This window comes from Zea mays, chromosome 7, assembly GCF_902167145.1.
Source record: "Zea mays cultivar B73 chromosome 7, Zm-B73-REFERENCE-NAM-5.0, whole genome shotgun sequence".
Taxonomy (NCBI): domain Eukaryota; kingdom Viridiplantae; phylum Streptophyta; class Magnoliopsida; order Poales; family Poaceae; genus Zea; species Zea mays.
The window spans coordinates 109,710,574-109,734,240 of record NC_050102.1 but is presented as its reverse complement, the minus strand read 5'-3'; the positions used below and the strand labels follow the sequence as shown (position 1 = coordinate 109,734,240).

The following is a 23,667-nucleotide window of genomic DNA, read 5'->3' as shown; positions in this document are numbered from 1 at the left end:
GTTATAACATCGATACGATTTTTAGAGTTATAAGTTGATACAGTTTAGTGAGAGTAGTAAGTTCACTTTGTGCTCAGACCTCATGCTTTGCAAAGTTACGATTGCCAAACCGCTCGATTATTTGAACTTAGTTTCTGCTAGTGATGCGAAGACTAATAATACAGTATGGTACAAGAGTCCGGTTCTTGAACCTTTTCTCTCGAGATGAGTTAAAACTCTTAGGGCCCTCCTCTGGATCGAAGAGCAAGGATTGCATTTTTTTTTCTTCTTCCTTTTTGCTTAGTGTTCATGCTCTGAAATGTTGCAATTGGCAAACCACTCGATTGATCTGAATACGCGGTTTTAGTGTCAGTTTCACCATGCCAAATCACATTGACAGACGAAACAAACTTCCTATTAGTCCTGCCCTGACACTCTGATTTACAGTTTTTTTTTCCATTTCTGGCTAGGCTCAAGCACTCTATACTAACAAGCAAACAGAAATCCCAAAAGAAAAAGAAAGAAAGAGAGCACCGGCCGGATGGCACAGTCCGGTCAGTAGCATTAGCTGGTGGCGGATTCAGAGACGATGCTGCTGCTGCTCTGGCTCGCGGACTCGGAGATGCTCTGCAGCACCGGCCGCCAGTGCCGGCCTCTTCCCCGGTGCCGGTCCTTGTCCTGCTTCCCGTCCTGAAGCCACAGAAGAATCAGTAGCTGCTTGTTGCACCAGGAAATAAAAAGAAAAAAATGGTGTCAGAGAATCGCATACCGACCTGGCTGGAAGAGCTCTGGTGAGCCCCGTCGCCGCGCCGGAGCTGCTCGTGCTGCTGCCTGATGGCCTCGCACCGCTGCATCTTCTCGTTCTTCCTCGCCCGCACCGCCTTCGTCACCTCTGCGCGCGGAGCACGATCGGGTTGAGAATTTCAAGATTGCCCGAGTAAATTGAACCGCGCCATGGGCCTTAAGCCCATGGCCAGGACAGCTGAGTGCTAACAAACCTTGCGCGGTGATGAGGCGGTAGACCTGGCCAAGGAGAAGCGTGTCCTTGGGCTTCAGCAGCTTGACCCTGGTGATCTTGGCCCCACCACTGCCGGGGCCGGAGGACGCCGCGGCGTCCCCGGCGGCGGCGGCGGCGGCGGCGGCGGGCTTGTTATCTGCAGGAACACGGAGTATGACGAGGGCAACGTAGTGTCCCGGGTTGTTCCGCATGACCTCGGCGGCGGTGGTGGACCAGTAGAGCCGGTCGACCTTCCCGCCGGGGTGCTGGATGATGACCGCCGCCGCCTCCGCCGCCTGGCAGTTGCCCATCGCTCCCGTCCGCCCGCGCGCCCCTCTCTCCAGCAGCAGCAGCGTTTGTGGTGGGCTGGGCTCTGGGCTGGTCTGGTGGTTCAGGGAGCCGCGACGGTGGCGGTTTGAGTCGTTGGGAGGAAGAGAACGGAGAGGGAGGCGGTGGTGTTGGAGTGATGGTGGTGCCGTGGTGGAGACGGTGGTCGTGAGTTTGGGGCTTGCAGTTTTTGAGGTGGTGGGGTGTTAAATGTGAGCGAGGGGTGGGTGATGAGGAGCTTTGCTCTTGCAGGGTTTTGGATTTTGGATCCGGGTGGCTGTTGAGGATTCGAATCCGTTATGGCCACGGTAATTCTTGGGCAGACAAAAGTGAATTTCACAGGAAAATATTTCAAGTTTTCAGGTAAATTCCAACTCCCCCACCCCCCCCCCCCCCCCCCCCCCCCCAATTGTCTGGAATTGATTTCAGGCAGATATTATGTACAAGAACCTATAAATTGCTGCCACATTAGTTTTGCACTCAGCTAAAAAGCTTCCGCCGGGAACATCGCGCTGTGTAGAACGAGTCTGAAACTCTGACTCGTGAATGTTTATTACTTTCTGATGTACGTATCAACCTCTGAAAAGATGTCGTAGATTATTGACTGGATTAGATATAATAATAATAATAATACTATACATATTATAGTTATTATGAAAAAGTAGTGATGTTGTATTAGAATATTGGATAAGTAATGTGTCAGCGTTCAAGGTCAGGTGGAGACGGTCGGCCGTAATCCCTGGCCGGTGAGCTTACTTCAAATCTCAACGCACATGCGCACGCACATATGTATTATCCATATAAGTAAAATTTCTGACGTTTATTTTCGTTCTTTGTTCTTTCCGGCGCCCTTGGGCCTTGGCTGCTTTTTTGTGGAGGCTTTCATCACCTTCTCTACAAAGTCATTTTCTGCTCTCTTTTTTCGTGAACCTTGACCGTCACTCTTTCTTTTTTTGCGTTTGCATTCCATGCGTGCCCCCATGCAAACCAAGAAGGGATCTTTTAGGATATCTCTACTGCTTTGAGGGCTTAAATAAAAAACTCTGTCGGACCTTTTTTTCTTAAACATTGAGCTCCTTTGGAATGTAGAAATTTTATAGTAATCATATAGAAATTTCATAGAAAACAATTTATTTTCACAGAAAAAATACATAAAACGGGGAAAATTTCGTATTCCAAAGTAACCCTTAAATTCAGATTTAGTGCCCTACTGGAATTGTTGTGCATATATGATTCTAGCTAAACCCAGTGTAAGGTACCCAAGGTAGTGTTTGGTTGAAGAGCCAGGTAGAACGGAACCGTTCTGTTCCAGTTTTGTTGTTGTTTGGTTACAAAGTAACTAGAACGGAATGGCTCCAATTAGGGAATATTCTCCTCAGATCCGGAACCATTCCGCTCCAAAAAATCAATGGGACGGAGCCGCTCCGTTCCAATCCCGCTCTCACAGTCACGCTCCGTTCCGTTCACTCTGCAACCAAACAAAAAACAGAACCGCTCCGTTCCAGATTACCAAACACAGAACAGAGCGGCTCCGTTCCTAGAATCAGGGATGGAACGACTCCGTTCTACTTGGCTCCTCAACCAAACACTACCTAATATATCTACGATAGTAGGTCTGAGAGAGACAATACCGAAGCGGAAGATCGTATGAGGCAGGGGTAGATTAAGAAACTTTATAGTCATAGAAAGAAAGCTCACGACTATAGGTTGAAAACGTGTAACAATAGGATGTAGCTTCACCAGACCATCACTCATGTGTTCGGTATGTATCAATCCGTACATGTTTGTAATTCATGCATCATCTTCGCAGCTACTCTGTTTATTTTGCATTGTGGCCATCTCCAGCCTCTCCAATCTATAATATAATTCAGCCCTTGTTTTGCCATTTCGGCTTGAAATTTAGTTTAAGCTTTTGGCAAACACGGGGAGTGTTTGGTTTCGCGGCTAAAAGTATGGTACTTTATCTAAGATTAACCGTTCGAACTGAAAAACTAATCTTAAAAGAAGTTAGGTAAACTATGGCGAGTTAGACAACGGGCGAAACAGACCTAAGACTCTCCTGAAAAGTAACAACAGGGCCAGCCCTGAGGGGGTGCGGAGGGTGCGGCCGCACCGGGCCCCTAAAAACAGAGGGTCCCCTAGCCACTGGACGCTAGTATTTTTTTGTTAAACTTATCTATTCTAGACACAAATACGTAAAGAACGATATGATATCGAGTTATCGACTAGTCTCATTTATATTGTTAAACTAATGTCTCAATTATTTATCGAATACTTCATCTGTTTCAAAATAGTATTTGTTTTATCTCTTAATTTTTATGTTTATATTGATAATGATAAATTCACTAAAGAAGCAAAACAAATTTTATTTTGATATAGGAAGTATTATAAACTATACATATGATGGTTGCTTCGGTAGAGAGAATATTTTTAAAATTAAATTTTTTAATGAACTATTTATGGTCAACAATAACTCAAGAGAGGTTAAATGGATTGACGATTCTATATATCGAAAAAAGTTGTTGGATGAGATTGATCTCGATGATATAAGCGACGACTTTGTATCACAAAATGTTAGAAGATATTTTTAATAATATCATATAACAAGTAAGTGTTTTTGTTATATTTTACATCTGTTATCTTATAAACTTCAAAACAGTGTATAATAATTTTTATACGTTAAATATTCAATAATATATGTATAACTATATATATTTATGTGTGTATGGGGCCTCTATATCGAATTTCGCACCGGGCCCCTGAAAGCCAGCCTCTATATCGAATTTCGCACCGGGCCCCTGAAAGCCAGAAACGATCCTGAGTAACAAGCAGTGTGAAGTATGGTCTTTCCTTGTCTATGTTCTACAGAAAAGGTACGAGTGAATATAACTTCGTAAGATTGTCTCCAGTATGTAGCATAAAATAGGGACACAGAATTATTATGATATTATTTACATAGTAGATTTTAGTTTAAAATATAGAACGGGATATACGATATCTAAAAAACCGTCGGAGATAGACTAACCGGCTGAGAGTCCGAGGCCGAGTACCAAAATAAGAAAACAAAAATAATATCCGTATAATCTGGTGGCCGGCCGGCTCTACACGCGCCATCCATCTCCGTCGTATTGCATGGCATTGATGGCTGTAGCACATGCACAAAGCATGACCAAGGAAGGAAGGGAGTGACCTCCGTGACGTGACCTACCGACGGGCCCTGCAGTCAGTCTCAGGCTCTCGGCAGCCGGGCCCCGCGGCATGGGCTGCGGGCATACGAGAGGAGCGAGCGGTGACTGTGATCTGACTGACTGACTGACCGACCGCGTGCTGTGTCACACCACACTTTTTTTTTCGATCTTGCGTTTGCATCGCATTTGCATGCGTAGGCGTATAGTATAGCGAGATAGCCTTTATTTCATTTTTTTATCCGAACCCGGGATAAAATGTAGGATGCATCTCCCTTTCTCCTTTTCTTAAGTTGAAGCGTGTAAGAAACGACTTTGCGTACAGGCAGGCCGACTGGCAGAGAGAGGATGAGAGTACACGTAGACGTAGCAGCCACTTTCTGGCGCGCTGCAGAGGGCATGCGGCACGCATTGCTCGCTCGAGCTCGATCGATTCATGTCTATAATAATACCTCCAATTTGTTCTCTATGTTTATTTTCTTTTTATTCGGAAGCTAAATTATCTATAGAATTGCCAATGATTAAAATTAAAGCAGCAGTCGGATTGGGTGGTCTACGATAAAGCTACAAAAGGGGTTGCGAAATTGGAGCCCTTTTTTTTCTTTGACTCATGAGTAGGACTGGGTAGCTCATGCGCGCCAGGGTCCATGATGCAGCACACCAGCAACATGGACATGGAGCAAGCGCGAGAAGGTGTAATAATAGCGCTCCGCCCACCCTAAAAAACGATCCACGCACGGCCGCCTTGGTTTGATTAAACTATGATGAGAATCTGCCCGTATAGTACTAATTACCATACGCCCAGGCCCAGTGCTTCCACCTCTTTGCTCTCCGGCCTGCGCTTCGCAGGATTATTAAAGATCTAGCCGCATCGATCGTCCAAATTAAAGGCCTGCAACTGCAAAGTTTTTTTTAGTTTCTTTTTTGTGGGGTGGGGGCTTGGGAGGTCAACAAACTTAGCATGTTCTGCAATTCAAAACCTGTCTAGTTTATCAAATCAAAAGTGGCAGGCTATCAAATTGTGTGAACCAGATGTGCGCTTTAATTTAACTAGCCCGACTTGCTGTACTTTTTTTGTGTCCGTCCGTCCGCGTCCGGGTCCGGCCGACGACGGATTGGCCGGATTAGCTAGCGCGCACGAGATGGTCCATGTATACACAACGTACAATAATTGCGAAAACATGTTGTGTTTTTTTTTCCCTCCTGTACATTGAGAGGTGGACGCGTAGGTACGGTACAAGGACTCGCTACCAAACTGTCGCGCGGCTGTGTCGACGTACGTGTACGTGGTATCGGGACTGTTTAATAAATACGGCTAATCCTTACCTAGTTAGCTAAGTGTTTTTTTTAAGAAGAACTAGTTTTTTTAGCTAAGTTTTCAACTATTCGTTAACCATCCAGTTAAGGCAGCCATAGTTATTTAAGCCAAAATTTTAGCTTCGACCAGTAACTAATTATAGCTATTTATTTGAGCTAATATAGACTATAAATAATCAATTCTGCTGCTATATACTGTGTATATTAATTATAATATGCGCATTTATTAATTTCTCGCTTCATCGGTATTCTGGTATGGTGGGATGTGAATTCGGCCCGTGCGAGGGGGCCGTCTTATGAAATATACTCCTACATTCGTTCATAAATATATGATAAACTTTGACCACTCGTATTATTCAAAATATTTACTTTAAAATATAAAGTTTTAAGTCAAGTATAAACTAATTTAAGTGATAAAACAAATCAAAACAAAATGAATGATAATTCATTATTTTTTTAATAAGATAAGTGGTTAAAGTTTTTTTTAAAAAAATGTCAACGGTATCATATATTTATGAACGAAGGAAGTACTATTCCAACTTTTTATTACTTTAGCCATTTTTTTCTGAAACAGGAAATTTGAGACCATGCGATCGCGTACATTGTTCGCCGTCCTGAAGTTAGGCATTTATTCGTCCTGATTAGTTAGGCATAATTCCGTTAGCACATATACTAGTAGTACGGGTTAATGGTTATTTACAGGGTCTGCGTGGTTATTATTGTGATACATCTGAAGATTTTGCAGCGAGAAAACCATATCGCGCATTTTGAAATATTGTAGTAGATAGTACAGAATAAGTTTGTTCCTTCGCTACCTTTTCGCTTTTGTATTTCCTATACATATAATGATATGACGCATATTGATCTAGTAGAGAATACACGTCGTCGATGAAACAGATGACGTACGGGAGCAATGATGAATCTAGACATATACGGAGAAGATAACGACTCGTGTCACATGATTTCGGCATGTAGCGATTAATCGGGAGGAGCGGGTAGGTCGTGTTAAGGACAGCCCATATATACGGTCGAGAAGGAGCACACACCGGCCGCAAAGTCAACTAAACAAGCAAAGCGAATGCATAATTTTATAAACAACAGATGATCAAAATCGATTTGGTTAGATGTAGAGTATAATTGATGAAGTCATATCACATCACCATCTTTCACAGACCAAAATAGTCGCCAGCAATTAGATCCAATGTCACGAGAGTGCGAGTCGACGACACGTACGCACATCGTCATCCTACTAGCTAGCTAGTACGTACGTACGTAGCTTGACAGGTGAAAAACAAAAAAAGCGCTCCAATTTTATTTGGGATTACATCGACGAACGCATACTGTGTACTAGCTAGGACGTTTGATTACGTCGATCGAAGCCGCCGTGCGCGATGTCAAAATTCCTGTGCACGCACGAGAGCGCCTACGCGTAACGCGTGCGTGCGCGTCGTGCATGCATGGCGCGCTACGCAACCGCGCCGAACTGCATGAAGTGGGACGCCGGTCACGACTCACGAGGTCCTCCGGCTCCGGTGTGGCCACGGTGGTTTTGCCAGGGAGCTCTACTCTAGCTAGCCGACAACATTGCACGGCGCTGGTCCGCGGTCAAAGTAGAAACAAAGGGCTCCCTCCCAGTTCCCGCGCGTTTCCCACCACCACGGCTTCTATGTAGTTCAAGCAGGGATTGCAAATCCTTTTTTTTTAACCAAAAGCAGGGAAGGCAATCCGTGAGTTCAACTCACAAAGAAGGTGAGAACGGTCCTGTCATGAGGATCGTCTCTCTGAGCTGCACGAACATAAGCTTGATTGGCAAAGAACAATTGCATCAGGTACTACCGCTGACTAGAAGAATCCTATCGAAAGGCCTTTGCCACTGTTTTCATAGCTCTTGCATGGTTGCATTGTCACATATGCCATGTATGTATTCAAGTAATAATTTTCCTTCATCGGTTAAGACATTCATTACAATTCCTAAGGCACTCTTCCTATGTACTTCGTCATCAACCCGTACATAAGTTTTGGCCTTGCATTGGATATAGATCACTGGTGTTTTATCTGGTGACAGAGTCCTATCCTAGAGGTGCTGAATAAAAGGAGTACGCCAATCTGAGTTGATGACCATAACCTCGGCCAATTGAGTGATGGGGAATTCAAAGTCTAGCCCACAAAGTGACTCGACCAGTGGAGATGCCATCTTCTCATGGATAGTTGGACCATGTAATATTTGTAGAAAGACCCTCGATGGAACTAGTGGTCTTGAGGACCCAATTTTTCCACAACACCTACCTCCTCGTTTTTTTGTTTGAACTATATGCAAGAACTCAATGCCATCAAATTTATCCTCAAGTTTGTAGGTTTCTTGGCAATAGGTCATCATTTTGTCAACATTACCCATCCATTCCTTGTATATCTGATTGATCACCAGCATAGAATCACCGAGGACACAGATCCATCATATGCCAAGCACAATGGATATCCTCATGCTGAGTAGCAATACCTCATACTCGGCGATAATATTTGAAGCATGAAGATGCATCTATAATATATACTTGAAGTGCTCACCTTTGGGGGGGGGGGTAATAACTACTCTCGTGCATGCTCTGTCGAGTTATAATAATCCATCGAAGTTGGTTGTATAATAGTCCAAAACCTTTGTTTCACTTGGAGTCTGTATCTCTGCCTATTGCACCACAAAGTCATTGAGTGTTTAAGTATTAATAGCAATTTGAGGCTTGAAGATTATATCATGGATATCAAGCTCTATGGCCCACTTAGTAACTCAGTTGGTTGCATCATTATTTTGTAGGACTTCTCCCAATGTGGACATGTATGGACTTCAATCTAGTGTGCTTGGAAATAATGGACAAGTTTCCAAAAAGTAATGAGTAATGCATAAGCCAGCTTAATAATATAGAAATACCAAACCTTGGGCTCAATCAATACTTCACTGATGAAATAAACTAGAAATTGTATAGAATGAACACTATCTTCCACCTTACGCTCGACCACCAGTGCCATGTTGACCACATGTGTTGTGGCCGAGATGTATAGTTGAAGCACTTCTTGTAGTTTGGGAGAAACCAAAATGGGTGGTCTCGACATATAATTTTTTGAGTTCTTCCAATACCATTGAGCCTCTTGGGTCCAATTGAATTGGTCTTACTTATTGAGTAGCTTGAACGATGAGCCTAGAGATGAATCGTCTCAAGGATGTCATATAACATGTTAAGTTATGAACGTCTTAGAGACAACTCAGTGGTCCCATCTTTATAATTACCACCACTTTTTTTGGGTTAGCTTTAATTCTTTTTTGTGAGACTAAGTATTCGAGTAATTTGCTAGATGAGACACTGAATGCACATTTTTCTAGATTGAGCTTATTGTTGAACTTCCTCAAACTTTTAAAGGTCTCTACTAGGTCAGAGATTAGGTCATCTTTGGCCTAAGTCGTGATGACCATAACATCAACATATGCTTTTATGTAGTTGAGAAGATAGACACTTCTGAATTACTCTTTGATAAGTAGCCCTTGTGTTTTAAGTCCAAATGACATGGTCGTCTAACAATATATGCCAAATAGAGTTATGAATGTTGTCTTGATCAGATCCTCCATCTTTAATGGAGTTTGATGATATCTAGAATAGAAATCCAAGAAAGAGAGCAAATCACATTCGGAGGTAGAACCCACGATGTGATCCATGTGTGGTAGAGAGAAAGGATCCTTTGGGCATACCTTATTCATGTTAGTGTAGTCAACACACATTCTCCACTATTTTTTTGAACAAGCACGAGATTGGCAACCCACTCCAGGTGAAAGAAATTTTTAATAAACCCTAAAGCTAAGAACTGATTGATCTTGTTCTTAGTGATGTCCTTTCTATCTTATGCAAAACAACATAATTGTTGCTTGATGGGTCTTTCCTTAGCATGAACATCGAGAGAATGCTCTATCAATTTCCTTGGAATGTGTGACACGTCAGAAGATTTTCATGCAAAGATATCCCGGTCCTATTTAGGGTCCAAATTAGCCCCGATGTACAAAGTTACTAGGGTCTAGCTGGACTTTCTTGGTGAGCTTGGACTCGAGCTATAGAGTTACTGGCAAAGTTTCTTTTATGCGGGATCGAGATCTTCAACTCTTCCCTCTTCCGGTTGTTCTTGCTTGAAAGTTTCTTCCAAGATATCTTGTTTTTATTCCATTATCTAGGACTTGGTAAGGCTACAACCCTCTCTATCACAAAGCATAAGACTACTTCAAGTTGCCTTTCACAGTGATGAATCCATTATGTACTGACATCTTGAGGAAAAGATAGGTGTAATGCGATATTGCCACGAATTTAGTGAGTCCAAGTCTTCCAAATAGTATGGTGTGTTTTGTTAATGTCTACCACTTCAAAGTGTAGGTATTCGGTTTGTAAATGTTCTTTAGCTTCAAAGGTGATAGGCAAGATGATTTGTCCCAAAGGAGTTGTTGATCTTTTTGGAATGATGTTTTAAAAGGAGATTAGACTTGGCTTTAGGGTTGTTTAAGAGAGTCCCATTTTCTTGAATGTCTTGGTAAAGATGATGTTCACACTATTGCTACCATTAATGAGGACATAGTGTAGCCTTGCATCACCCAGTGTTGGACCTAAGATGAGTGGGTAACGCCCTAGGCATGGTACATGGTCTAGCCGACTAGATTTGTTGAAAGTGATGGGAACTTTTGACCAACACAAGAACTCGTGAGTGGCTATTCGATGACAAACACTTCTCTTACCGTGAGCTTCTGCTTCATCTTAAACCCATATGGATCATGTCTTCTAAAGATCTATGGCTCTAGGAACTTTGCCTTATCATCTTTATCTGAGTCATTCTTTTTGCTTGACTCATGCTTCTAGGACTCAAGCTCGAGAAGTTTGAGGACCTTCTCAGAAAACCCCTTAAGATGCAAACAACCCTTGGTTTTATGGTTGCCCTCCGAATGATAGATGGAGCACACTTCCATGATCTTTTAAAACCTCTTTGTTTGGGGTGAAAGTGTAACACCTCAGGTGTTACCATGGCTAGAGCACACCTTGGCACTAAGGACTGTGATCACATGTGGTATAGACTTAAGGAAACACATAAGAACTTGGGAGATCATGTGTTAATCAAAGTTTGTTAATGACCTAAGAAGTATTACTCAAATCTTTGTACACTTACTACCTTGGATAAGAGGGGGGAAGAACCCTAGACCTCTCTTAAACCCTATCTCCCAAAACCATGGATAAAAGGGGAAAGAGAGTGAGCAAATGTGCAAAACATGAGTAATCTTTAACAAAACCTTAAGTAACCTTATAACCAGCAATTAGGGGAAGGAAATATTGCAAAAAGACCCCTGGAGAAACCCCAAATCAAATCTCCAAGTGGAGAGAGAGCTAGAGCTCTCTATTTCTCTCTAAGTTAAAAACTACACCTACACTAAAGATCAGTCGTGTTCACCTCGAAGCTGGCACCAAATCCACCTATGTTCTATACCAAAAATGTGGCATACCACCTAAGGCACCCACTGGAAAAAGCTGAGCCCGAGACTTGGACGTTTGACATGCCTTGGCATGGTTTTTGTCGCGAGGTGGGCAGTGTGACACACCCGATTTGGCGACCGAAGATCTCCCTACCTAGGCCATATCTGCCATGGCAGCTCACGGATGAGAGACAGCCCTAGGTGCCAGGAAAAGACTCGCGCCAGATTTTTGCCAAGATTCGCACGTTTGCGACTTGGGTGAGCTATGGAACACGGGCAGAAGAAAAGCTCCACGTGTTCGACGCGCTCTGTGTGCGCCAGAGCACGCCCGCGCGCGCCCCGCGTCGCGCCAACGGCCAGCCGACGCCATGGCCCGCGCCCGCGCCTATAAAGCCCGCTCGGGCGTCGACTGCACTCTTCCGCGCACACTCAAGCCTCACCGGAGCTCAACTCACCGCCGTTTGCCCGTGCGCGGCGTGTCCGCGGCCACCCGAGCCACTGCCGCCGTAGACCGGCCAGCCCAGCCTTTCCCAACCCCGTCCAACCCTCGGAGATGAGTGTGCACAGCTCAGTGAAGCTCCCCGAGTGAGGAATCGAAGCCTGCTTCGCCGGAGAGGCCAGTCCACGGTCGCCGGAGTTCACAACCCCGCCGGAGTACGTGGACCGGGTAATCCACTCAACCATTTTCCGATTCCTTGTGCACAAGGTCTCTACGTTACCCCGTGAAGCTCACCGTGCCCTTGGATTGAACCAGATCGCCGTGGTTTGGCCGGTACACTCGCCGCCGACGAGAACACCCGCCTGCGCACGTGGACCGAGCGATTCCGGCCATCCCCGCCATCGAGCCGCACCTCGCTGTGACCACCAGAGCCTCCCCGAGCCAACCCTGCCCTTCGCCGGACCTATCTCGCCGTCGGTAAGCTGCGCCACCCTTTTCTTTCCCGCGGGTACTGTTTACATTGGGGGAAGGACCGCGGGTGAGAGGAAGAGAAGGTCAGGGGGCTTTTTGAACTATCAGCGACCCAGGGGAATAGTGGCGCAGGGGTAGATTTGTGCGGGTTGATTTAGTTTAAACCCAGGGACCTCGGTGTAAACTGCTTTTTCAGAAAACCTTATTAAACCTGATTTTAAATTTGAACAGAAACTTTGAAAATCCATAACTTCTGTTTAGTTCATCCAAATTTGGTCAAACCAATTTTGTCAGACCCTAAATAATGTAACCTACTTAAGAAAAATATAAAACCCCCCATGTACTATAGAAAACTTTAAAGTTCTGATTTAATTATAGTTTTGGCCAAAAGCTCAATAATAGAAAGAAAAATAGTTGTACCATTTGACTAGGGTTAGAAAAATTTGGAGAAGTTTATATCTACCTACTGACCTGTTTAAAAATGTTAAACCTCTCTGTCCACTCCATTAAGTTAGTTTTTACCCCTTATTTTATAATATGCTCAAGGTTAAGAAAAATAGAAGATGTGATTTAAATAATGAACCAGAGGGCACCCCTATTTTTGTTAGGGTACTTATTCAATATAGTTCACTAGAAAAATCTATCATACCCTGGTTTAGTATGAAATAAGTAGGATCCCTTTTATTTCAAGAAAACAAGGAAAACTTAGAAAAATCCTACAAAAATAACCCCAAGGTGAAAACACCCCAACCCTTGGGATAATTACTGTTTTGTTATTAAGAACTTAGGAAAAATATGAAATCTGCTGTTTGACATTTTTCAAATAACAATATAGTAGGAAGTGCCTTTTAGGCATTAAACTTTAGAAAATCATAACTAAATAACCACCCCTTAGCTTTCTGTGATTTTTGCACATAAGCCTATTATTACTGTTAGATGCCAACAAAAATAACCTTTAGGACAAAACCCACCTCTAAATAAGAGTTGTAGTACAAAGTGGCCCATTTACCCAACTTTTATTATTTTTGTCTAAAGCATAGCCTTTATATGTTGAGCCTCAAATTCTTAAAACAGGCTAGAATAGCAAATGGAAACCCACTGTAATTCTTACAAAATTCTTGGAAATTATTAAACCACTGTTGTAGTTCAAACCCCCACTAGATTTCATAAATAGAAATTAAAGAAAGAAAAATGAATAATGGAAATTAGAGTCATCCTAAAACCCTTGAAATTGCTCACTAAGGTATATAAAAAGGCAATACTAATTCCCTATGGTTATCCTCAATAATAAAAACCTAAGCCTAAAAAGTAATAAGCATAACCCACTGGAAGCCCCGCATGACCAAGAAACCCTAAGTGACTATTTAACTTAGTTTTCTTTTTAGCATAATGTTATTAATCCTGCATAATCATGACATACATGTTCATTGCATTCGATAGACTGTAACCTTGCTGACGGAGAGTACGTCCTCGTGCCGGAGCAAGGAGCTGCTCAGGAGGTAGCCCCAGATCCAGCACTAGAGCCTGCACCAGAGGACCTGCCTGCCACTGCTTTGGAAGGCAAGCCCCGGTTTTATGCATAACCTGTTAATTATGCTATTTTAATATACTTAATGATTGTAGGATTGATTGTGCACTTAAGTGTAGGAGTTGTTTGAAACCCTAGTTGCATGATCTCAGGAATCCCATTGAGATGAATACTAGTATGCTAAGTCGAGTAGCTGCTTTATTAATTAGGATCTCGGTAGAAGTTGAGTGATTTTTCTAGCACTCGCGCGAGGTCAGGAATTGGCTGTATCCACTTTCTTATCATATTGATGTTGGTTTGTGGGCAACAATCCATGGGGATTGGTTGTCCACGGGATAAAAATTGGAATAAGGATTAAGGTGTGGTACCGTGAGTCAAGCGTTTGAACGTACTAAGCACATGCCGAGAAATATGGTAAATCGGTAAGCCTAGTACGTGATTGAACCTGGCAGTGGACTTTACCCCTCACGCGACCTGAGACGTGGTCTCCCATTCCGGTTATGGTGGGTACAAGTGCGGTCACTGCACGACGGCAGTCGGGGTCAGTGAGGCATTGTACGCCAAGGCGGTGAGCCCTAATCTGCTGACGGGGAATCGATGGGGACGGTTGATGTGTGTGGGGACGGAGTGCCCCTACATGTCGTGTGTTTAGGTTTACCTTGCAAGGTTTAAAAACTCGATTCGAATCGTCTGCTTCTTGCAGCTAATGAGACTGCTTGATCCATGCTGCTACATTGAGTAATAAGTGGAATTGTGCTGAGATGATACAAGATGTTGATTGCTAAAAATGTTTGCTACTACGTATGAGTAGATAGTACACATTTAGCCTTAAGAGAGTCACACTTAAATTGGCAAAGTTAAAACTTGACTTAGAAACTTAGCTAGTGCTTTTGGCAACCAAACCCCACAGCCAAACAACTGCATGTCTAGAGGTAGAGGAGTAGACTCCTCACACCGGGTAAGTCTAGCTGAGTATTAGTATACTCAGCCTTGCTTGTGGCATAATTTTACAGGTTCTCTGGAGGACATGGTTGCTGGAGTGACTTGGCCGTCCACCTTACCACCGGGTTGGACTGTCGAGTGGGACCCTACCTCGGCTGAGGAGGAGCATGAGGAGTGATGGGACAGGCTTCCCCATCTCTTTGTTTATTTACCGTTAGTTTTATTCCGCTGCACTTCGAACAATGATGACTACTTTTGCAAAACTCCGATGATGATGTAATAATTTAATACTCTTTGATGCATGGTTTTATGCTTTATTGTATTTGCTCTGTGACTCACCATCAAGTGAGACTGTGGTACTTGATCCTGTCAGTGGCCGTGTCGGACTAGATCCGAGGGATTGACGGGTTATTCCCATTTAAGTGTGGTCTAGCCTCTACGACGGGGCTTAGGCACTTAAGTTGGAATAATTCGGACAGTTCCGCCACAGCTGGTATCGGAGCTTGTACCACCACAGAGGAATCAATAAAATATAAATACCATTTTTTTCTTCCAAAGTAAAACTTGATAGAAACAATGTTGGATAGATAGTAGGACGAGCAGGATAGACCTAGGACGTGAAGCCTTAGGGTGATAGAAGGGTAGCTAGGTGGCTACGTAATTAGGCCCTATAGGCCACCTTAAGGGATGGGAGTTCTTCCTTATCCCCTTATATTGGTGAGGTCGTTCAGGACGAGCATGCATGCATTTCTAAATCTAACACATGGATATTTGAGTAAAGACTTAAAAACAAGATGATAACCAACTAAGTCACCAGTACCATTTTAATTAACTAAAGAAAGGCTGAGTTTTATTTTTCTTGTTCTTTTATAATTCTTTTTCTTTTACTTACGCTTAACCGTACACAGATGACTTGCCACGGATCCTCAGAGGACGGAAATGCACTGTCCCACACTAACGGGCTTGCACGAGAGGGCTTTCCCTGCATTTTGTGGGAGGTACTTCAGGGGGCCGCATACACGACACCCCCTCAGTACGCGGTGCAGTAGTTCGAGAAGCACCGAGTGCCCCGCTGTAGGGTGAGGATGACCTTGGAGCCTCATCCCCTGCAGCCAGGCTAGCGCTCTCTGGACTCCGAGTCTTTTGGATACCGAGCTGAGGACACGATCGAGGCGATCGCTCTGCACGGGTTGACCACTTTCTGCGGATTCCATCCTTTGGAGTTGGCTACCCACCTCATTGGCTTGTTCCCCGCCGAAAGGGAGGACGACCCAATGTGGAAGGATAGGGTGGAGCATGCCAAGGATATCTGGACCATCTACCCAGGACAGACTGCGCACTTGACCGTACGGTGCATGAATTCTCTGTACCGTCTGCAAGTGATGCGCGGTGAGGCGATGTCCCATTTGATGGCACTATTGGAGGCAACAAAGATTACTTTGGACAACAGGGAGGAGCTCGTGGTTGATTTGTCCACTGAAATGGTGGAGAAGGACTTGCAGGTGGAGCAGCTATCCACTGATATCCAAGAGTTGGAGGAATTAGTGGGCACCAGGGAGAACACCATCGAGGTTCTCGAGGATCAGCTCATTAACACTCAGCAGCAGCTTGCTGAGGCTAACGAGCACTTGGATATGCATCACCAGGAGATCTAGGATATGGAGGCCAACAGGGACGTCGACATCGAGGGAGGAGATGAGCCTGCCTCTAGTGTGGACACTGCTGGCTCAGGGAGACCACCTTCCCCTGAGTCGAGTGTTGCCTTGTTCGCTCACTAGGTGTTCAGGACAGAGTTAGAAGTCGGATGGTAGGACTCCTCGCAGCTAGCTTAGCTTTTGCACCCTTGGGGTACTAGGCTAGATAGGGTTGAGTCTTTTTGGAACAAATGATGTAATCGTGATAAACTCTCTTGGAAGCATGTTTGATGGATGCTGTTATCAGTTTTAAATTTGGAAGGAAAAATTTATGCCTTTTTAAATCCTTTTGTTGAAGTTGGAGTCTATCATTTTGCTTTTGACTCTTTTTGCCGCGATTAAACCTTGAACTTGGAGATATGGTGTTAAGTATGTATGTGGGTTTTCAGATGGCCGGGAGGCAGCGTCGTGGCCAGAATGAGCGCGTTCCTCCACCGCCGCCACCGCCTCCCACTCTGCAGGAGCTGATGGCTCAGCAGAATGAGATCTTGAGGCAGCTAGCTCAGCGTCAGCCACCACCTCAACACTATGGTGGTGGAGACCATCAGCGTCACCCTGCGACAGCTACCTACCAGGAGTTCCTCAGTACCCAGCCCCCATTGTTCACAAGGGCAGAGGATCCACTTGATGCAAATGTGTGGTTGCGAGTAGTGGAATCCAAATTCCCGCTACTCCATGGAGCTTGCTCAGAGGTCACTAAAGTCAGGTTCGCCACCCAGCAGCTTCGCGGACCCGCAAGGACTTAGTGGGATCATTTTCTTGCTATGCAGCCAGAGGACCGAGAGGTGGAGTGGAGAGAGTTCAAGGCAGCTTTCAGGGGACACCACAAAGTAGCCGTGATTATGGACCGAAAGCTCAACGAGTTTCTGGCACTCACTCAGAGCAACAGGACAGTGTTGCAGTATGCCCAGGCTTTTAATGACTTGTGCCAGTATGCTGGATATCACGCAGATACGGATGAGAAGAAGAGAGACAGGTTCAGGAGGGGGCTCAACACTAAGCTCCGTGACCGTCTCAACACCGTCAGGGCCAACAGCTACAATGAGTTGGTCAACATGGCTATCTCCCAGGAGGACTGTATCACAGCCCGACAGACAGAAAAGAAGAGGAAAACCCCTGTGGCAGGACCCTCCGCTCAGCCACAGCGCTTCAGGATTGTGTCCGACACTCAAAGCAGGGGACCCCAGCAGCAGCAAGGAAGATGGGTGATCCGACCACAGCAGCAACAGCAGGCACCCAACCGCACCCAGTTTCCAGCTCAGAGGAACAATCAGCTGCAGCAGCAGTACCGCCAGGTAGGGATGTTCCTAAAACATCCGAATTATATCAGAAATCTAATATTTTAGCATAGGTATACATATAATTTAAAGCTAATTTTTGGCAATGTTATGAAGAATATTATGAAGTATTTAAATAAATTTTTGTATAATTTTTTATGTACATTATTTTCTCCATACAACAAAAAAGATGAAAAAACATCCGAATCCGTATTCGGATAGACATCCGAATTTTATATCAATTATTTAAAAATATCTAGAACGAATTTAATGTTTATTTTTTGTGAAGATTAATAGCCTCCATGCTAAAAACAAGAATATAAATTTACATATCAAATTCTATATGTTATTTGTTCACAATCGAAGAAAGAAGACCAAAAAATTGACATCCGAATAAATATCCGGATCCATCCCTACCGCCAGGCAAATGACAACAGGTGTTTCACATGTGGCAACACCGGGCATTATGCCAAAAATTGCCCCAGGAACCAGCAGAGGCAGGGGCAGAATGTTAATCAGAATCAAGGCAAGAGGCAGAAGGTGCAAGTGAGGCAGGGCAGGCTAAACTTCACCACCATGGCTGATATTCCAGAGGGAGCACCCGTCATGACTGGTATCTTTACAGTTTTAAATTATCCTGCCATTATTCTTTTTGATTCTGGTGCATCACACAGTTTTATCAGTACCAAATTTAGTGCCAAGTGCCAATTGCCTTTTCACCACACCAATGGGGGTATCACAATTTCAACACCAGGGGGCAGGGTTGCCACCTATCAAATCAACAGGCATGTGCCCATAAAATTTGGTAGTCTTGTAATTAAAACCATCCTCCTCATTTTGGGTTTGGATAGCGTGGATATTATATTGGGAACTGACTGGTTAACCAGGCACCAAGCTGTTATTGATATTGCAGCTAGGGCCATTGAGGTGCACTCCCCAACTTGTGGTGAAACTACACTATATTTGCCCGACCAGGGATGCACCCGTTCTTGTGCCTTTGTTATGTTAGAATCCCCAGTAGAAAAGATCCCAGTGGTCTGTGACTATCCGGATGTGTTTCCAGATGAATTGCCAGGGATGCCACCTGACCGAGACATTGAGTTCGCAATTGAGTTGCAACCCGGGACTGCTCCTATCTCCAAGAGACCCTATAGGATGCCTCCCGCGGAATTGGCAGAACTGAAAAAGCAATTGCAAGAGTTGTTAGACAAGGGGTTTATTCGCCCAAGTACGTCACCATGGGGATGTCCAGCTTTATTTGTGAAGAAAAAGGATAAGAGTTTGAGGATGTGTGTTGACTACCGCCCTCTCAATGCGGTGACTGTCAAGAACAAATACCTGCTACCCCGTATTGATGTTCTGTTTGATCAGTTAGTGGGAGCCAAGGTATTCTCCAAGATAGACCTTTGCTCAGGTTACCATCAGATCAAGATCCGTGCCAGCGATATTCCCAAGACGGCTTTCTCTACCAGATATGGGCTGTATGAGTTTTTGGTGATGTCTTTTGGGCTGACCAACGCCCCAGCTTATTTCATGTACCTGATGAACTCAGTATTTATGCCAGAGTTGGATAAGTTCGTGGTCATTTTCATTGATGATATTCTAGTCTATTCCAAGAATGAAGACGAACATACTGAGCACCTGCACATCGTGCTTCAGCGACTGCGCGATCATCGTCTTTATGCTAAGTTGTCTAAATGCAAATTCTGGCTGAAGGAGATTAAATTCTTGGGTCACACAATTTCTCAGGATGGGATATCAGTTGATCCTGAGAAGGTACAAGAAGTGATGGATTGGAGACCCCCGACTACAGTGAAGCAAATTCGGAGTTTTCTGGGATTGGCAGGGTATTATCGACGATTTATTCCGGATTTCTCCCGGATTGCCAAACCAATGACTGAACTGTTGAAGAAAGGAGTCAAGTATGATTGGAGCCAAAAGTGTGAAGATGCCTTTCATACTTTGAGGCAGCATTTGACAACAGCCCCAGTGCTGGCTCAACCTGACAACACCAAGCCATTTGAAGTTTATTGTGATGCTTCTGGTACAGGATTGGGATGTGTCTTGATGCAAGATAACAGAGTCATTGCTTATGCTTCCCGAGCACTCAGGCCCCATGAGCAGAACTACCCTACACATGACCTGGAGTTGGCAACTGTGGTTCATGCTCTTAAGATATGGAGACACTACTTGATGGGAGCTCACTGTAACATCTACAGTGATCATAAGAGCCTCAAATACATCTTCACTCAGGCAGATCTGAACATGAGGCAGAGGAGATGGTTGGAGTTAATCAAGGACTATGATTTGGAGGTGCACTACCATCCGGGCAAAGCAAATGTTGTGGCAGATGCCTTGAGCAGAAAGGCCCAGTGCAATTGTATGAGCATGGATGCAAGGGTTACCACCCTGTGTGATGAATTGTGCAAGCTGAACCTGGAAGTTGTTCCTTCCGGTGAATTAAATTATATCTCGGTGGAGCCCACATTGCAAGAGCAAATAGTCAGGGCACAGGTTGAGGATAAGGGTGTTCAGGTTATCAAAGACATGGTCAAGCAAAAGGCAGAAAAATACAAGTGTTTCCGACAGGACAACAAGGGAATTTTATGGTTTGGAGATTGATTGGTTGTTCCCAAGGACCCTGAGCTCAGAAAGAAGATACTGGATGAAGCTCACCTTTCCAAGTTCTCCATGCACCCTGGTAGCAACAAGATGTACCATGATCTCAGATCTTTATATTGGTGGACCAGAATGAAGAGGGAAATTGCCAAGTACATATCTGAGTGTGACACCTGCCAGAGAATCAAAGCCAGTCATTTGAAGACAGCAGGTCCTTTGCAACCCCTTCCCATACCATCTTGGAAATGGGAGGACATTTGCATGGACTTTATAGTGGGATTGCCCAATACATCCAGGCACCATGATTCTATTTGGGTTATTGTGGACAGATTGACTAAGACTGCTCATTTCTTACCAGTGCACACCACCCACAGGACAGAGAAGTATGCAGAGATCTACATTTACCAAATAGTTCGTCTGCATGGGATACTAAGGACTATAGTCTCAGACAGAGGAGCACCATTCGTGGCACGATTTTGGGAACAATTGCAGGAATCACTTGGGACCCAGGTCACACGAAGCTCAGCCTATCATCCCCAAACCGATGGCCAGACAGAAAGGGTGAATCAGATTTTGGAAGACATATTGCGGGCATGTGCACTACACTACGGAAAGGATTGGGACAAGTGTCTTTCCTTGGCAGAGTTTTCTTACAATAACAGCTATTAGTCCAGTCTGAAGATGGCACCTTTTGAAGCCTTATATGGGAGAAGGTGTAGGACCCCACTGAATTGGTCTCAAGCAGAAGAGAGGGAAATTTTTGGGCCGGATTTGGTACTTGAAGCAGAGGCAAAGGTCAGAATCATCAAGAAGAACCTAGAAGCTGCTCAGGCCAGGCAAAAGAGCTATCATGATAAGAGGCGGAAGCCTCTACAGTTTGAGGTGGGAGATCATGTTTATCTTAAGGTGTCACCCACCAAGGGTGTCCAGAGATTTGGGATCAAGGGCAAGTTAGCTCCTCGCTACATTGGACCCTACGAGATCAAGGAAGCTTGTGGACCCGTGGCCTATCAATTGGAATTGCCACCTCACATGTCAGCAGTTCACAATGTGTTCCATGTATCTCAGCTGCGGAAATGTGTTCGCCTACCCACTAAAGTGCTGCCAGAACCAGACATTGAGATAGAACCAGACTTGTCCTATCAAGAGTACCCCATCAAGGTATTAGATCAGAAGGAGAGATCAACTCGGGCAAGATCAGTCAGAATGTATAAGGTTAAGTGGAGTCACCATTCAGCAGAAGAAGCTACATGGGAGACTGAGGATTTTCTACGCTCTCGCTTCCCCGACTTTCTGCCCAAAGGAGTCGGTACGTAACCCCAAAACCCCACCCCCACCTGCCCTTCGAATTCAATTATAAGAAAAACTTAGATAACAAGGATAGTCTAAGTTGTGGATTTAGCTTAAAAAGGGCTTCCTTCTGAAGTTGCAAAGAGAATGACATTCGAAGAGCAGTAACTAGAGAACTGGAGTATAAGGAAGAATAGCACACCATCGTACCTTAGTAGCACCCCTCTAGAGGACTCCGCCTAAAATCTCGGGACGAGATTCCTTTAAGGGGGGAGGGCTGTAACACCTCAGGTGTTACCATGGCTAGAGCACACCTTGGCACTAAGGATTGTGATCACATGTGGTATAGACTTAAGGAAACACATAAGAACTTGGGAGATCATGTGTTAATCAAAGTTTGTTAATGACCTAAGAAGTATTACTCAAATCTTTGTACACTTACTACCTTGGATAAGAGGGGGGAAGAACCCTAGACCTCTCTTAAACCCTATCTCCCAAAACCATGGATAAAAGGGGAAAGAGAGTGAGCAAATGTGCAAAACATGAGTAATCTTTAACGCCTTAAGTAACCTTATAACCAGCAATTAGGGGAAGGAAATATTGCAAAAAGACCCCTGGAGAAACCCCAAATCAAATCTCCAAGTGGAGAGAGAGCTAGAGCTCTCTATTTCTCTCTAAGTTAAAAACTACACCTACACTAAAGATCAGTCGTGTTCACCTCGAAGCTGGCACCAAATCCACCTATGTTTTATACCAAAAATGTGGCATACCACCTAAGGCACCCACTGGAAAAAGCTGAGCCCGAGACTTGGACGTTTGACATGCCTTGGCATGGTTTTTGTCGCGAGGTGGGCAGTGTGACACACCCGATTTGGCGACCGAAGATCTCCCTACCTAGGCCATATCTGCCATGGCAGCTCACGGATGAGAGACAGCCCTAGGTGCCAGGAAAAGACTCGCGCCGGATTTTTGCCAAGATTCGCACGTTTGCGACTTGGGTGAGCTGTGGAACACGGGCTGAAGAAAAGCTCCACGTGTTCGATGCGCTCTGTGTGCGCCAGAGCACGCCCGCGCGCGCCCCGCGTCGCGCCAATGGCCAGCCGACACCATGGCCCGCACCCGTGCCTATAAAGCCCGCTCGGGCGTCGACTGCACTCTTCCGCGCACACTCAAGCCTCACCGGAGCTCAACTCACCGCCGTTTGCCCGTGCGCGGCGTGTCCGCGGCCACCCGAGCCACTGCCGCCGTAGACCGGCCAGCCCAGCCTTTCCCAACCCCGTCCAACCCTCGGAGACGAGTGTGCACAGCTCAGTGAAGCTCCCCGAGCGAGGAATCGAAGCCTGCTTCGCCGGAGAGGCCAGTCCACGGTCGCCGGAGTTCACAACCCCGCCAGAGTACGTGGACCGGGTAATCCACTCAACCATTTTCCGATTCCTTGTGCACACGGTCTCTACGTTACCCCGTGAAGCTCACCGTGCCCTTGGATTGAACCAGATCGCCGTGGTTTGGCCGGTACACTCGCCGCCGACGAGAACACCCGCCTGCGCACGTGGACCGAGCGATTCCGGCCATCCCCGCCATCGAGCCGCACCTCGCTGTGACCGCCAGAGCCTCCCCGAGCCAACCCTGCCCTTCGCCGGACCTATCTCGCCGCCTGTAAGCCGCGCCACCCTTTTCTTTCCCTCGGGTACTGTTTACATTGGGGGAAGGACCGCGGGTGAGAGGAAGAGAAGGTCAGGGGGCTTTTTGAACTGTCAGCGACCCAGGGGAATAGTGGCGCAGGGGTAGATTTGTGCGGGTTGATTTAGTTTAAACCCAGGGACCTCGGTGTAAACTGCTTTTTCAGAAAACCTTATTAAACCTGATTTTAAATTTGAACAGAAACTTTGAAAATCCATAACTTCTGTTTAGTTCATCCAAATTTGGTCAAACCAATTTTGTCAGACCCTAAATAATGTAACCTACTTAAGAAAAATATAAAACCCCCTATGTACTATAGAAAACTTTAAAGTTCTGATTTAATTATAGTTTTGGCCAAAAGCTCAATAATAGAAAGAAAAATAGTTGTACCATTTGACTAGGGTTAGAAAAATTTGGAGAAGTTTATATCTACCTAC

General features: G+C 45.0%; 1 protein-coding gene across 1 annotated transcript; it reads right to left on the bottom strand.

Annotated features, from left to right (window-relative positions):
* Window positions 1–299: 299 nt before the first annotated feature.
* LOC100275410 (uncharacterized) lies at window positions 300–1,468 on the bottom strand. Its single transcript, NM_001149487.2, has 3 exons — window positions 978–1,468; window positions 753–871; window positions 300–669 (listed from the first exon to the last, which is right to left on the bottom strand). Exons 1-3 carry the CDS (start codon window positions 1,285–1,287, stop codon window positions 544–546), a joined length of 555 nt encoding a protein of 184 aa, NP_001142959.1. The 5' UTR covers window positions 1,288–1,468; the 3' UTR covers window positions 300–543.
* Between the last annotated feature and the right edge of the window lie 22,199 nt (window positions 1,469–23,667).

Coding starts and splice junctions, on each gene's coding strand:
- LOC100275410 (NM_001149487.2), bottom strand. CDS start 1,287: ATGGGCAACTGCCAGGCGGCGGAGGCGGCGGCGGTCATCATCCAGCAC. Junction 872..977: donor CCGCCTCATCACCGCGCAAG/GTTTGTTAGCAC, acceptor CTCCGCGCGCAG/AGGTGACGAAGGCGGTGCGG. Junction 670..752: donor ACCAGAGCTCTTCCAGCCAG/GTCGGTATGCGA, acceptor CTGTGGCTTCAG/GACGGGAAGCAGGACAAGGA.